Source organism: Pelophylax lessonae (genome assembly GCF_965119305.1).
Source record: "Pelophylax lessonae genome assembly, chromosome: 3".
NCBI lineage: Eukaryota > Metazoa > Chordata > Amphibia > Anura > Ranidae > Pelophylax > Pelophylax lessonae.
In genome coordinates this window covers 651,543,847-651,558,358 of record NC_138770.1, presented here as the reverse complement: position 1 = coordinate 651,558,358, position 14,512 = coordinate 651,543,847, and the positions used below count along the sequence as shown (strand labels likewise).

Genomic DNA, 14,512 nt, shown 5'->3' with positions numbered 1-14,512 from the left:
CAATGTTACAACTGCCACAAAATTGCGATGGTGCTTTTTTAGGTGATGCTATGGATTGTATATCCAAATACAAAATACAGTCACCCACCACAGAAGTATGCAAACTCCAACATCTAATATATTAAGAAATTACTGCTTTAATAATTTGTTATCTATGGTGTTTATATATATATATATATATATATATATATATATATATTTTTTTTTTTTTTTTTTTTAATTGTAATATGAGTAGTTTTTGTTAAGTAATATTTTGTAAATGCACCATTAGAGTTATCTGATTCATAAACACTATATAGAATAAACAAAAAAACCTACATTAGATATGACTATATACAATATTGTCTTCCTTACTTTAAGAGTAAAAGAAACATTACCAAAAAATACAATAGCTAGACTAGAATTTCTAAATGACCCCCAATTAAATAAAAGCAAATATAAACACAGCACTAATTAAATAAACTACAATGTGAAAAAAAAAAAAACCTATGCAAAAAAAAAAAGAAATTAAACCAAGGGAAAAATAAATTAAAATCAATGATCAAAAAATAAATCCAATTACAAATGTGTGTGTTGTGAACCACTATACAAAATAACTCATGTGGTGTATCAAATAAAGTTCAATAATAAAAGTTTATTGAACTTTATTTGATGCATCACAATAATTATTTTGTATATTGGTTCACAACACACAAAACATGTAATTGGATTTATTTTTTGATCATTGATTTAGTTTTGTTTTTCATTTGGCTTCATTAATTTATTGTGCATAGGCTTTGCACATTGTGTTTTTTTTTTATTGTATTAGCGCTGCATTTTTATTTGTTTTATATATGACTAATTACTTTTTAGTTTTATTGTGGCATTTTAGAGCCTTAAAAAAAAAAAAAAAAAAAGTTATAGGTGTAAGCAAAATTGATAAATGGGTAAATACTCCTTAGCATAAAATCACTAGACAGTGATTATCCTTACTTTACCATCTATTGATTCTGATCAGCCGCAACTAGCTAATGAGATTTTAAGTAACAGTGCTAAGTAGAAAACTGTAGCCACTGCCAAAATTCACACTTTTAAAATACCATTGAAAAATGGCTATCGTAGTAAAATAGTTTAGGTGGGAGCAGCTAATTTATATCAATTTTTATTTTATACTGGAAATCTTTATATATCTTTTGTGAAAAAGTGAAAAAAAAATAGAGAAGTGTCAATTTCTAAAGATTTCTTTCTAAAATAACTGTATTTAATATCTTTACATTTCTATAATTATTAGGTACACCTAATAAGTCATAGAGATTAAAGTAACATTTGTTGCTTTATTACCTTTATTTAAGTTTTATTAAGAAGACATTCTATATGTAATGACAAATATGTTTATGCAGTAACTCATTGTCATTTTCATAAATTCACACTTTTAAAAATACCATTATAAAAAAGCAATAGTAGTAAAATAGTTTACAAATTAAGCAGGAACAGCTAAGTTATATCATTTTTAAATTTATTGTGAAAATCTTTATATATATTTGTGAAAAATTGAAAAAATAGAGAAGTGTCCATTTCTAAAGATTTCTTTGTAAGCTAGCTGTATTTAATATCTTTACATTTACTTATTTATTAAGTACACAAAATAAATCATAGAGGTTAAAGTAACAAATGTTTCTTTTTTATCTTTATTTTAGTTGTATTATCAAGACATTGTATATGTAATGACAAACACGTTTATGCAGTAACTCATTGTCATTTTCATAAATTCACACTTTTAAAAATACCATTAAAAAATGGCAATAGTAGTCAAATATTTTACAAATTAGGTGGGGGCAGATACGTCATATCATTTTTTAATTTTTGCTAGAATCTTTATATATCTTTTGTGAAAAAATAGAGAAGTGTCAATTGCTAAAGTTTTCTTTCTAAGCTAACTGTATATAATATCTGTTTATATCTTTAAATGTCTTTATGTATTAGGTACATTAAATAAATCATAGAGGTTAAAGTGACAATTGTTGCTTTTTTATCTTTATTTAAGTTTTAATATCAAGACATTATATATGTAATGACAAACAAGTTTATGCAGTAAGTCATTGTCATTTTCATAAATTCACTCTTCAAAAAATACCACTAGAAAAATGGCAATAGTAGTAAAATATTTTTACAAATTAAGTGGGAGCAGCTAATTTATATACTTTTTTTAAATTTACGCTAGAATCTTTATATATCTTTTGTGAAAAAATGAAAAAATAGAGAAGTGGCGATTTCTAAAGATTTAATTCTAAGCTAATTGTATATAATATCTTTACATTTATAGAAAAAATTTTAGGTACACCCAAGAAATCATAGAGATTAAAGTAACAATTGTTGCTTTTTTATCTTTATTTAAGTTTTATTATCAAGACATTGTATATGTAATGACAAACAAGTTTATGCAGTAACTCATTGCATTACTAACTAATGCAGTAACTCATTGTCATTTTCATAAATTCACACTTTTAAAAATACCATTAAAAAATGGCAATAGTAGTAGTAAAATATTTTACAAATTAAGTGGGAGCAGCTAATTTATATACTTTTTTTAATTTGCTAGAATCTTTATATATCTTTTGTGAAAAAAAAGAAAAAATAGAGAAGTGGCAGTTGCTAAAGATTTCTTTCTAAGCTAACTGTATGTAATATCTTTATATTTATAACATTTTTTAGGTACACCCAAGAAATCATAGAGATTAAAGTAACAATTGTTGCTTTTTTTAATCTTTATTTAAGTTTTATTATCAAGACATTGTATATGTGATGACAAACAAGTTTATGCGATAACTCATTATCATTTTCATAACTCCCTCATTTTAAAAATGGGTTCCCCCCCTAGGGCACTGACTAATTTGTTTGCATTTTAATAGATCCCTACTTAGATATGTACATATTATATATTCAATCAGCCTTGCAAGCAAGGAAACCCGACATTGATTTCCAAACATCTTTACAATCATTTATTTATTACTAATAAAGGTGATATTTACTTATTGATCTGCCTATCAACATTGAAGTGAACTGATCTATTAAAAATAAAAATAGATTAGCCCGGATGGTTTATTTGTGCATATCATGATTTTTTTTAATTTAAATCCAATAATAGAGCCAAAATGAGCACTTATGTTGTACTGTATACAGAACGGAGAAAATATAAAAATCACAACACAGGTTTTCCTATCAGGTCAATGTAACTATTGCAGAAATGGTAAAATGATTCAGTTAATGTTACATATACTGTGAGGAACATCAATTCCCTGTTGCTTTTACTTCTCCCTATCCCCCTTTCCTTGAATGGTAGCAATTGAGCATTTGCATGTTGTGTTTGACGCCGTGCATGCTGAAGACATGCAATGGCAAGTGATAGTCTGCATGCTGCTTACTGAATGTTTCTCCTTTTCTCTCCTTCCCTGTCATGTGCTTTCAGAAGACAACCATGTAGAAGGTGGGTGCTTTCAACCTTATCTTCACCCCTAGTTCCCCTACCTTTTCCCTTTTTTTTATTTTTAATGTTTAAGCATAAAGTTAGATCTGGTAAGTATTCTGATTTTTTTTCAAGCGATGTGTGAAAAAAAGAAAAAAAAAAAAAAACTGCTGTGATTTATCATTTATAATAAAAGATGTACCATATTTGCTGTCAACATTCTAGTCTATTCAGCAATGTTGCAGACACATGCATTTTTAGAGCGGAATATCATTAAATACATGTGGTTTTTTGATGTTACAGCAAGCTATTAATAAAACACTGAAACACGTTTCACATGTTAGTATTGAAATGTGTAACACTGCATTAATAAAGATATAAAAACCTCTTTAATTTACAATTTCCATAAATTTAGAGCAAATAATGTAATTTTACAAAATGCGTAATAATAAAAATGTACATTTAAATAAGGATTTTATTTTAAAATCAATTAAGGTCATAATAGTATTATTAATGCAAAAAAGTGAATGTATAGGAGTACTTTAATTCTAAAAAATAAATATATATATTTTTTTAAATATTGCATAAACAGCATAAAAATAAAAAAAAAATTTAGTCATGTTTTAATCTTTTTAAACGATCAAAAACAAAAAAAGTGTATATTTAACCAACCTGACAGTAATTACTTTCTTCTATATTGGAACATTTTTTAATAGCTTTTGTTTTTCTGTAATTGAAATCCCTCCTCGTAACTGAATCTAATTAAAATTAGATGTATCAATGATCCTCCATATTAACAAAATATTACAATTTAAAATGACACAACCTACACAGAATAACAAATTCTTGTGATATAATGTAAGGCCTTTCATTGAAAATGTTTAAATTAAAGTAACATTTTTACCAAACCACAGTCAAAATTTCTGAAAATTTTAAATTCTTTATGATAAGGATTTACTTTTTATTTTTCTTTACCAAATTTTTCATAAAAGCATCCTAATATATATATTTTTTTTTAAAACCTGAAAGAAAAAGCAAGATAATAAAAAAAAATAGTCTGAATCAAGAAAAGATAAAAGTTTACTATTATATAATATAAATTATACTATCCAGTTTACTGAAATGTGGTAGAAAAATGTGCATGCAAAAATGATACTCTACATAAGTGATGGCGAACCTTGGCACCCCAGATGTTTTGGAACTATATTTCCCATGATGCTCAACTACACTGCAGAGTGCATGAACATCATGGGAAATGTAGTTCCAAAACATCTGGGGTGCCAAGGTTTGCCATCACTGTTACATCTTAAAGCCCATTTACACAAGTGCATGTTATGCCCCCTACTGCGCACTCCCCAGGTGTGCATTGTATAGGGCTGGTGAAATGCACTCGTACTATGCATTACACTGTTTCCTTTTTTTTTTTTTTTTTTTTGTCTGTGCTAAAATGTCAAACAACTTACACCACAGTGAATTGTGATGCATTATAGCAGGTCAAAATGAGTAAAAATGCAACCTGTCTTACTTTTTTCAGTGCACACCTGTGAGGTTGATTTACTAAAACTGGAGAGGGCAAAATCTGGTGCAGCTCTGCATTGTAGCCAATCAGCTTCTAGCTTCAGCTTCTTCAAATAAGCTTTGCCAAAAAAAAAAAAAAAACCTCCCGGAAACAAATTGGTTTCCAAGCACAGCTGCACTAGATTTTGCACCCTCCAGTTTTAGTAAATCAGCCACTGGGGTTTATTTACTAAAGCTGGAGATTGTAAAATCAGGCTCACTTTTGAATAGAAACCAATTAGCTTCCAGGTATTATTGCCAAAGCTTAATTGATCAAGCTGAGGTTAGACACTCATTGGCAACCATGGATAGCTTCATCAGATTCCGAGTGCTCCAGTTTTAGTAAATCTACCCCACCGTGCCTTGGTGTAAATTGAAAAGTTGGAATGTAAGGTAAATGGCCTCAGTGCTGGGACGAGGTCATCCAGTGCCCAGGGCAAAGATGCCAAACTGACCAGCCTTGAAACAGAAGGAAGGCACCCCCATCCTTAGAGTAAGCCATTGCACCAAGGGCAGCCGTCCCTCCCACCCACTCTTGCCCCGGCCCTGAATCGCCTTGTCTATGCATTGTCCAATGCAGCCCAATTGGGTTTGGGTGGACAAAACCCTTAGGCCCGGTTCACGCTGGTATAATGTACACTCCGATTTTGAAAGCACTTGTCGCATGACATGTAAAAATCAATGTTTCTCTCTTAACTAGTTCCTGCACTACTTTGGTCCGACTTCTGTCCGATTCCAGCCCATAGAATTGAATGGAAGTCGCATCCAAGTCAGATCCTCATCTTAAATTATGTAATTTGGATCCGACATTACAGGAAGATTTCACAGGCATTCCCTGAAGTTGCTTCAAAGTCGCGCCAAGGCCACACCAAAGTCGTCTGGCAAAGTTGGGTGGTCGCGGCAGTGTGAACCGAGCATTAGTCTCGGAGGAGGCTCCTCTCTATATCTCTATCCCGTCCATCCCAGTGTTCCTTTAAAAGGTTCTGATCGCCCCGGGTCAAGGGGGAGTTAAGGATCACTGATCATGGGACTACTTTTACAGTGGTCACGTGATGGGGAACTCATGCTGCTTCCTATCATTAGTAGGGACCAAGAGCTGTCTTTCACAGCTCGGTCTCTGTGCTGGGAGGGTGCAGTGAGAGAGCTCTTAAGACAGAAACTTTGTCTGCCCAGCGACAGATATGTATGGCATGCAGGCTTTAAAACTCATTAATTTGTAGCAGGACATATTACTTGTTATGTGGGTGGCAACAGATTCAAGTATAATTAAAGGCAAAACTGTTTTTTTTTAGCTTTGGATTGAGTGGAGAGGGATTAGAACACCTATTTTTTATTGCTGTCTGTGTCCCTGTTAAGGAGACTCACCCTCTCTATTTGTCCTGTTTACCATTATCATTAAAAGTGAAAGTAAATCCCAAATTTTGGATTGTCCCCAGAAAAATAATCAAGGAAAAATATTCCAATGGGGACACTAGTTCTGGTGATGAGGGGATCCCCAAGATATTCCCTTTTTTTATCCAAACAATAACTTTATTGAACCAGTAACAGCAGCATTAACAGCAATCCAGTACCATTGTTACAAAGCATCATATACATGTACACACATAGGCAACATCATGTCATCCCATCCCAGCAGCACAGATATACATCTCGATCCCCCACAGTTCCACCCACCCAAACAATAGGCATCAGGTAAAGGCAAGGAGAATCACAGGAACAAGAAGGGCAACATACGGATCCATCCCAGTTAGCCCAACACCCTGCCCATCACCAGGTCAATCAGAGCAAGCCCCGGGGTATCCAGCCACGGTGCCCACAGTTTTTCAAATTTGGCCATGGTTCCCCTGTGTTGATAAATAACTTCCTCCATTCTCAGAACACTACCCATTGTAGCAATCCAAGTTTTTAAAGTCGGAGGGGGGGGGGGGGTTCTCCGACTTCCAATGCACCATAATCAACCTCCCAGCCTGAAACAGGGCTCTATGAATCTCTTCCTTACCATATTTATCCCAGTCATAATTAGCCATTACTCCCAACACCAAGAAATTCCCTTAACTTGCAGGGATTTCCTATCACTTCCTGTTGGCTATGGGACAGGAAGTGAAGGTAAATCTCCGAAATGGGGCAAAGATGGCAAAAATAAACCTTAATGGAGTTTTAACCCTCCCGTACTCTATCCAAAATAGAAAAAAAAAATGTACTTATAGTTCTACTTTATCTTCTTTGGTACACTAAATAGACTAAAAATATTGTTTAAAGCATGCAATGTTTAAACTTTTCACAATAAAGCAACCTAAAAAACAGTAATTGAATCCTCATTCCCCAACAGAATACTCCATAATATTTATCTCAGTCAATGCAAATGTATTTCAGTATCCTGCTTTTCACAGAAAATGAAACCAATTTTTATACGACTGTGCTAGCTGATGTTGACATCTTCAGAATGTTCAGAGTACTGCAATTTACTTTCTGGTCTACTGTCATTTCTGAAGATCGGGACCTTTGCTTTTCAACCTCCTGGATACAACTAGAATGATAGTTTATTCTTTTATTTTCGCATTGCTGTTATTTAACCAACATTTCTTCCCCAGCCAAAAAAACATCTTCCTCAAGGCTATGAAATATATAGCGAATTCTCATATGACACCATAATAATGAAGTCATAAAGCATATTCCGTACAATTCACAAATTTTCTTCTATTGAGAGCATTCATCTTGGGATTGGAGAAAAAAAAAGGAATCCTATATATCCAATCCTATATCATTGATTTCACACATATTACTTTTCATCTATACAGGCCCTTTCCTCGCCTATAGATTCCTCCCATATTATCATTTCAGTGTTAAAGGACTTTTTGTTTAAAAAACCTAAACACTCATTTCTAATGAGGGGAAAAAGACCAGACCCAGCCCATTTGTCATATTCTTCTTTGGTGAGCAATGCTTTCTGCTGAGCCTAACATAAAAAAAAAGTAAAAGACAGAAAACAAAAGCTGCAAGTAAAATTATCCAAAAACAAATTCTTGGTTAGAATCCAGCTTCATATTCCTTTTCTTTGTTTCTTTTTGCTTTTTAACTTGCAATATCGATAAGTAAAGTGCAATCTAGGGTCATCATATAGTGTTTGAATTGTACATTTTATCCCTGGGCCTGTCCACCAGGGTTGGAATTAAAGATGCATTTTTTTTTTTCCTTTTATAATGCAGATGCTATACAGGAAGACAAGTTGTTTGTCACAAACCATTTTTTTGTCACTGTGGCAACATCTTCCCATGCTCCCTTGTACTTTGCTGACTTTGCTCTTGTTTCCCTTTAAGGTCTGGCGCACCTGATGATGGGCGACCAAGGTATGGGCTCTGTTCCTTTTCCACTCTGCTTTCATTGTTTCCTACTGTTCTGTAGCTGCTTCAGTCCTTCACTGCAACGATGGGCAAATCTTGCTTTGAAACTGTGTTTGACTGCTAATCTTAACACATTATTTTAGCCGCATCCTTTATTTATTTTCTGTTCACTTTTGATATCCTTTTCCTTTTCTGCAATATAATAACTGAACCAAAAATTGGAACAAATAAAGCAGCTGATTGTTGGAAAAAAAAAAACTAAATAAAATTGTATATTGCTTGGATTGGTATAAACTGCTGAAGGGACAGGATGAAAATTGTCGACATGACAAAATAAAAAAGTGCTCGCAATTTAGATTGAGAAAACTCTCAGTTTATCATATTGTACCCTGCGAAGACTCCATTAATTTTCATTGATGCATGGCTGATTGGTTCACTCTGAAAGCACATTGGTATTCGTCTTTGGAATGCTAACGTCTTTGCAGTGTATTCATTTAGTAACCAGTATGCCATTTGCTTGCATTACCCAAAACCTATATATATATATATATATATATATATATATATATATATTTATATTTATATGTATTTTTTTATTATTATTTTATTAGAGCATGTACATCCTCTTATTTTGTGCATGTATGCCAGTAGTCTTACCAAACTCTGGATCACACATTGTTTTGCCATCAACGTCATTATCATTTATTATCGTCTACATCCCCATCAGTAAAATCATTTAACAACATCATAATTAGTATCACCTTTTCTTGGCGAACTAATGCATATACATATGTTCATGAATGTTTTTTTTTTTTTTTCTTTTTTTTTTTTCTTCTTTTATATCCTCTTTTGTCTGGAATTGCTTTCTTCATGGAACCATTTCATCCAAAATCTCTAGGTAAAAGTAAAGGTACAACTTTTTTTTTTCTACATTTCTCACTGTAGATGTATGATATTGTTGTCGATGTTTCTTAAAAAAAAAAAGTGGAAACATTAGGTAGGTGATGCAGTATGTGTTTATGGAAGAGATTGATGAGTGATATTGTTTTAGTGCATTTTCAGATGATTAAATCACAAGTTTCTTTTTTAAATTTAGGCCCTTGATTTGCTAAATGTGCTTCACCCCAACATATTAAATGCCTATTTAGGTTCAAGGGGTGTCTCTGCTTTTTTTGATGTTTCCAAACCTAATTGAGTATTTGAAGTGGGCACAAGCAAGGATGACATGGAAATGACCTCCCCTATAAGAGTGAAAATAATAATAGAGACAGAGCGAGCGAAAAAGAGAGAGAGAGCGAGAGATAATGTTTTGAAGCTAGCCTTATGAACCTAGGCTTTGCTTATATATTAAGTGGTCCTGTATTTAAGATTTAGTGCATCGTTTTTAAAAAAATAAGGCAAATGATATGAAAATTTTCATAAAAGTGTTAGGTAACTTGCCTACCGCAGTGTTAGGCAGAACATGGGCTTGCTTTGCTGGCTACTTCTAGAGAGTCAACATTTGCTGGAGCTAGCGAGTCAGTAGCTGTGCTTGAACTGCCATTCTCCCCCTTGGCAAAGATTGTTTGATAAGTATATTTTGTTCAATAAACCTGCATAGATTGTAGAGAATTCCACCATCTAGAATTGTAATAATACTGATTTTGATTAACCCAATTTGATTATTGAAGCAAAAACACGGAGAGTACCTTCCTTTAGTAGATATTCTAGCCATCTACTATTCAGAAACTTAAAAAAAAAGAAAAATCAATATTTTTAAATCACACCTACCACATTGAGTAAAAGTAAAATCAAGAAAAAAAATGGAAAACCAAATTTGACTATATTAGTTGCTAATAATTCTCACTCTAAAGTGTCTGCATGTGCTGCTTTCAGAGCTTTAAAATCCCTTTGGGGCTTCCAAATCTTTGAAGGATCTATATGCATACTTTGACACTTCCTAGCATTGTTGATAACTGGCCTTTCACAACCCCCCCCCCCATCCAACCCCACCTTCCCTGTCCCATATTGGAATGTTTGGGAGGCAGGCCGGAAATCAAAGGCCATCTTTGCAGGAAAGGGGAGATGACTGCTATGAAATGTCAAAAATTGCATGTTAGAGGGGTTGAATTAATAAAACTGGAGAGTGCAAAATCTGGTACAGATGTTCGTGGTAGCCAAGCAGCTTCTAACTATAGATTGTTCAATTTGGCTTTGATGAAAAAAAACTGGAAGCTGATTGGCTTCTTTGCAGAGCTGCACCAGATTTTGTGCTTTCCAGTTTCAGTAAATAATCCCCAGAGTGCCTTAGTTTTTGAGGCCCCTGGTTATTCTTAAAATTTTACAAAGGCCCATCCATGCACCTGAGAGTCTGCTTTGGATTTAACGGACCTGATTTGGTCTTTGCATACCATAACACAGATATACTTAAGACATAGAAATCAAATACAGATTCTCTTTAAAAAAACCTTGATACAGTTAACCTTCAGATTCTTCGAGCTACTTTACATCATTGTTCTTCATACTATACCTTTTTTAGAGTTACAAAACAGTAATAAAATAAAAATCGGAATATATTTGTTATAGTGGTTTTTCTTTGCCTATACAGTTGTTCACCTAAACTTGACAAGTGAGAAAACTTTGAAAGGTGTTTTTTTTAGCTTTAGCTCTCTTGATCTAGTGTGGCCAAGTGCTAATTACTTCTAAAGTTGTCTAAAGACAACCTGTTGTCAGTTGGCAAGAGTGAGAGTTGTGCAAAGTGACTGTTAAAGGTCACAGACCTTCTTAGATATTTAGCAACGCTGTGCATCTAACGCACAGTTCAAGAAATAGGTTTACTCATAATGCAGATCTCATAGGATTCCATCTAAGACAGCCAACAGAAAGCAAAAGTGTTTATTAGTATTTTTATCTAGGACAGTAGGCTTCAGAGAATTGTCAGTACACTGCTAGATTATGGTTTCTTGGTGGTTACACCTTCAGACGACCCAAGCTGACTGTTCTTGTTGGAGATATCATTGATTGTACAGGCCTGGACAGTTATTCTGCTTGCTATTTCACCATCATAAGCCGGTGCCAGGACTCTCCACCATCTTCCAACATCCTTCTCCTGCACCCTCAGCATAGTCATAAACTATAAGATCAGCCATTGTGCCACATTCTTCTCTTCCTTTTGCTTTAGGGTGTTTGGATCATGTCTACTTGCCCAATCGCCCTCTTAAGTCTTTGTACAGCCTTAAGCTGAGTACACACACACATAGTGTTTTTATTATTCAGCCTGTGGGCTGAACAAAACAAAACAGGTTCCTGCATCCACACAAGCAAGGTGTATGCAGGAATCCTCCTCTCTGTTCTATTGTATTCTTACAGCTTGGACTTCTCTGCTGTTAGCATACACTGATGGCACTGCAGTCCATTGGGTGCAGTGTCTGATTGAATGAATGTTTTCCAGCAATCCTATTCAACAAAATTCAACCGATCCACTTCTGTTGGACAGAGAGGGCCACAGACAGATTGACATTTGACTGGCCCTTGCTGAACTAGTCTAATTTCTATAGTCTAATAATGGCCAAATCCAGCAGATATAGTTGTTGGGCAGAAACACTATTGGAAGAAAGTCAATATCTATCAGACTTGAAAATCAAGAGTGGGAGGATGACGTATCCAGGCTGATTATCAGCAAAAGAATATTTCTTGGCCAGGTAACAGCAGGGCAAAAATAAGGCTTCAGGTTGCTTGATGCTTTAATGGTTTTAGCGTTGACAACAGCTGGGACCGGAATGCGGACTGAGATACGGGAAGCTAAAGGAGGATGATTTTGCTCAGTGTAGCCCTTAGAAAGCTAAAGTACTTGTTTTTGTGTGCTATATCCATGGTGCAATGAAAAAAAAAAGTTTAAATCCTGCTTTATTGAAGCTGAACTCCAGGCAGCTATAACAGGCACAAATGAATGCAACATTGTATTTACTAATATTTCCTTTCATTTTTTTTTTTTTTTTTTTTTTAATGCAAGCAGTTCAAGTACCTTAATTTGAAATTGTTGCAGAGTGCATAGTGGGGGTAAGGAGAGCAGCACAAGGAGGTGTGCCGCCAGGCTAGGAGCATGCTAATAGGAGGAGAGAAAAGAATGGCAGAGAGATAAGCTCTTTTTGCTGTCCAGTCATGGGGTTGTGGTGGGGCACCTGTAAGTAAAAATAAAACAGCAGCAGGCAAAGATTAGGCCTTCTGTACAGCTAGACAGGGCTTTCTTGTGTGACACAGCTGTGTAAATCTAAGGACTGGATGGAGAGAGATACAGAACCTTTGACAGGTCGCTATACTTATATTTATATTGTGCCTGGAGTTTTGCTTCAACCATGAATTTCAAGTGTGCATCACAATTACTGAATACTCACATATATTTTTGATATATTATAAATGCATGGAAAAAATGATTGGGGATGAAACATTTAGATATTGTAGGCCATTTGAAGCAGTATATGTCTTTAAAGAAATGTTGATGTGTGTTAAAAAAAACCTCTTTCCAATGAGTGTAAAACAAATCCAAGTTACATCTAAAACAATGAATGATGTTTTTAGTGTGGATGCAGCAAAAGTCAAAAATGTTGAGCAATAGGGACAATCCCAGATAGCAAGCAATTGTGCTGTAAGTTTGAAAATGACTTGCTAAGCTATTGCTGGACTTGCCGGGCTTTACAAGTTTGTTGCACAATTGCAGCAAGTCCGCATTGCATGACTCCAGATCAACTTTCTTTGCAAACGTTCTGCAAGTCTGCTGCAAGTTCTGGTTCAGTTAGATTGTTGTGCAATATTCATCCCACTACAGGGGTCACTGTGACTGAATTTTCATGCTGTAGACTTGCAGAACTCTTGCTGTAGACTCACTATTGCAACTTTGCTCTTGCTAGAGACTTTCCACGGAAATTTGTTACAAATTGGAAAAGTTTCAACTAGAACTTGTGCTTTAGGTGCTCTGCAAGTGTACAACTTGCGAGTAAAAAAGTGCAGCAAGTTAACAAACTTGCAAATCAGCACTGCCACAAATTTGTGGCAAGTTATCCTTGCTATTTTGAATTTTGATGCAACCAACATCATGGTAAAACTAAATTTAGGAACACATATTTAGCAAAGTTTATCTAGCATCTATTCTTCCTATGGACAAGGCTTAAAATGTAATTTCACCTTTCAGGAAGATTTTCCGAAAATCCCCCCATACATTTCTATATCCAATGAATAGTATATACCATAGCTCAGTTTGTTGGAAATGGTGAAGGTACTCCCATTACACATGCAGCTGTTGGGGGTCCTCTCCAGAAAAAAGTGCTGGCCCCACATTCCTTTGCATCCTGCTGTTTGCAGAATGGGCTAATTTTCACAATAATCCCCCCCCCCCCCCTCTGTTGTTCAAACTGTGCATGTGCACTGTGTAGCAGCCTCTCCCAGCTCCAGTCCACCTTAGCAGCAGCCACCACGGGCTACTCAAACTTTGCATGTCTACAGGGAATGGTCTCCTTCTCTAGCAGTGTGCACACACAGTTGGGGCCCTCTCCATTACTCTTAATTTGTCCATCTACAGAATGGGCTGAATTTCACAATAGCAAACCCCCTAGTGGCCATATGTGTGTTGTGGTTCCTCTCCTGGCTCCAGCTCAGCTTAGTAGAGGCCTCTCTGGGGAATTTATAGTCTGTGTGTACGTAGTTTACACAGTTAGAGAAGAAGACAGCTCACTGCGCACATGCATAATTTGAATGGCCTGGGACGTCCGCTATGAAACTAAGTTGGAGCCAGGAGAGGATGCAATGCACAGAACACAGTTTATTCGACCTAGAATTCCTGCTAGGGGCCACAATATTGTAAAATGTAGCCATCCTTCAATGGGAGGAGGGAGTCGAATTAGGGGCCAGCCCTTTTTCTGGAGTGGGCCCCCAACAGCAGCATGTGTAATGGGAAGTTTGAATGGCCTGGAACGTCCGCTATGAAACTAAGTTGGAGCCAGGAGAGGATACAATGCACAGCACACAGTTTAAATGGCCTAGAGTTTCTGCTAGAGGCCACATTGTTGTAAAATGTAGTCATCCTTCAATGGGAGGAGGGAGTTGAATTAGGGGCCAACCCTTTTTCAGGAGAGGACCCTCAACAGCAGCATGTGTAATGGGAAGTTTGAATGGCCTGGAACATCCAGTATGAACTAAG

The 14,512-nt window shown here is 35.2% G+C and overlaps 1 protein-coding gene across 29 annotated transcripts in view; it reads left to right on the top strand.

The window, feature by feature from the left end:
- NRXN1 (neurexin 1) overlaps positions 1 to 14,512 on the top strand; it is a 2,145,734-nt gene that overhangs the window by 206,868 nt on the left and 1,924,354 nt on the right. For 17 of the 29 annotated variants that reach the window (XM_082249472.1, XM_082249474.1, XM_082249501.1 and 14 more), the window contains exons 3-4: positions 3,446 to 3,463; positions 8,317 to 8,346. The exons of 6 other annotated variants lie outside the window; for them this stretch is intronic. In XM_082249472.1, coding sequence (XP_082105598.1) covers positions 3,446 to 3,463; positions 8,317 to 8,346 — 48 coding nt within the window. The remainder of the gene's footprint in view (positions 1 to 3,445; positions 3,464 to 8,316; positions 8,347 to 14,512) is intronic. 6 more of the 29 variants (XM_082249496.1, XM_082249485.1, XM_082249497.1 and 3 more) reach the window with 2 other exon arrangements.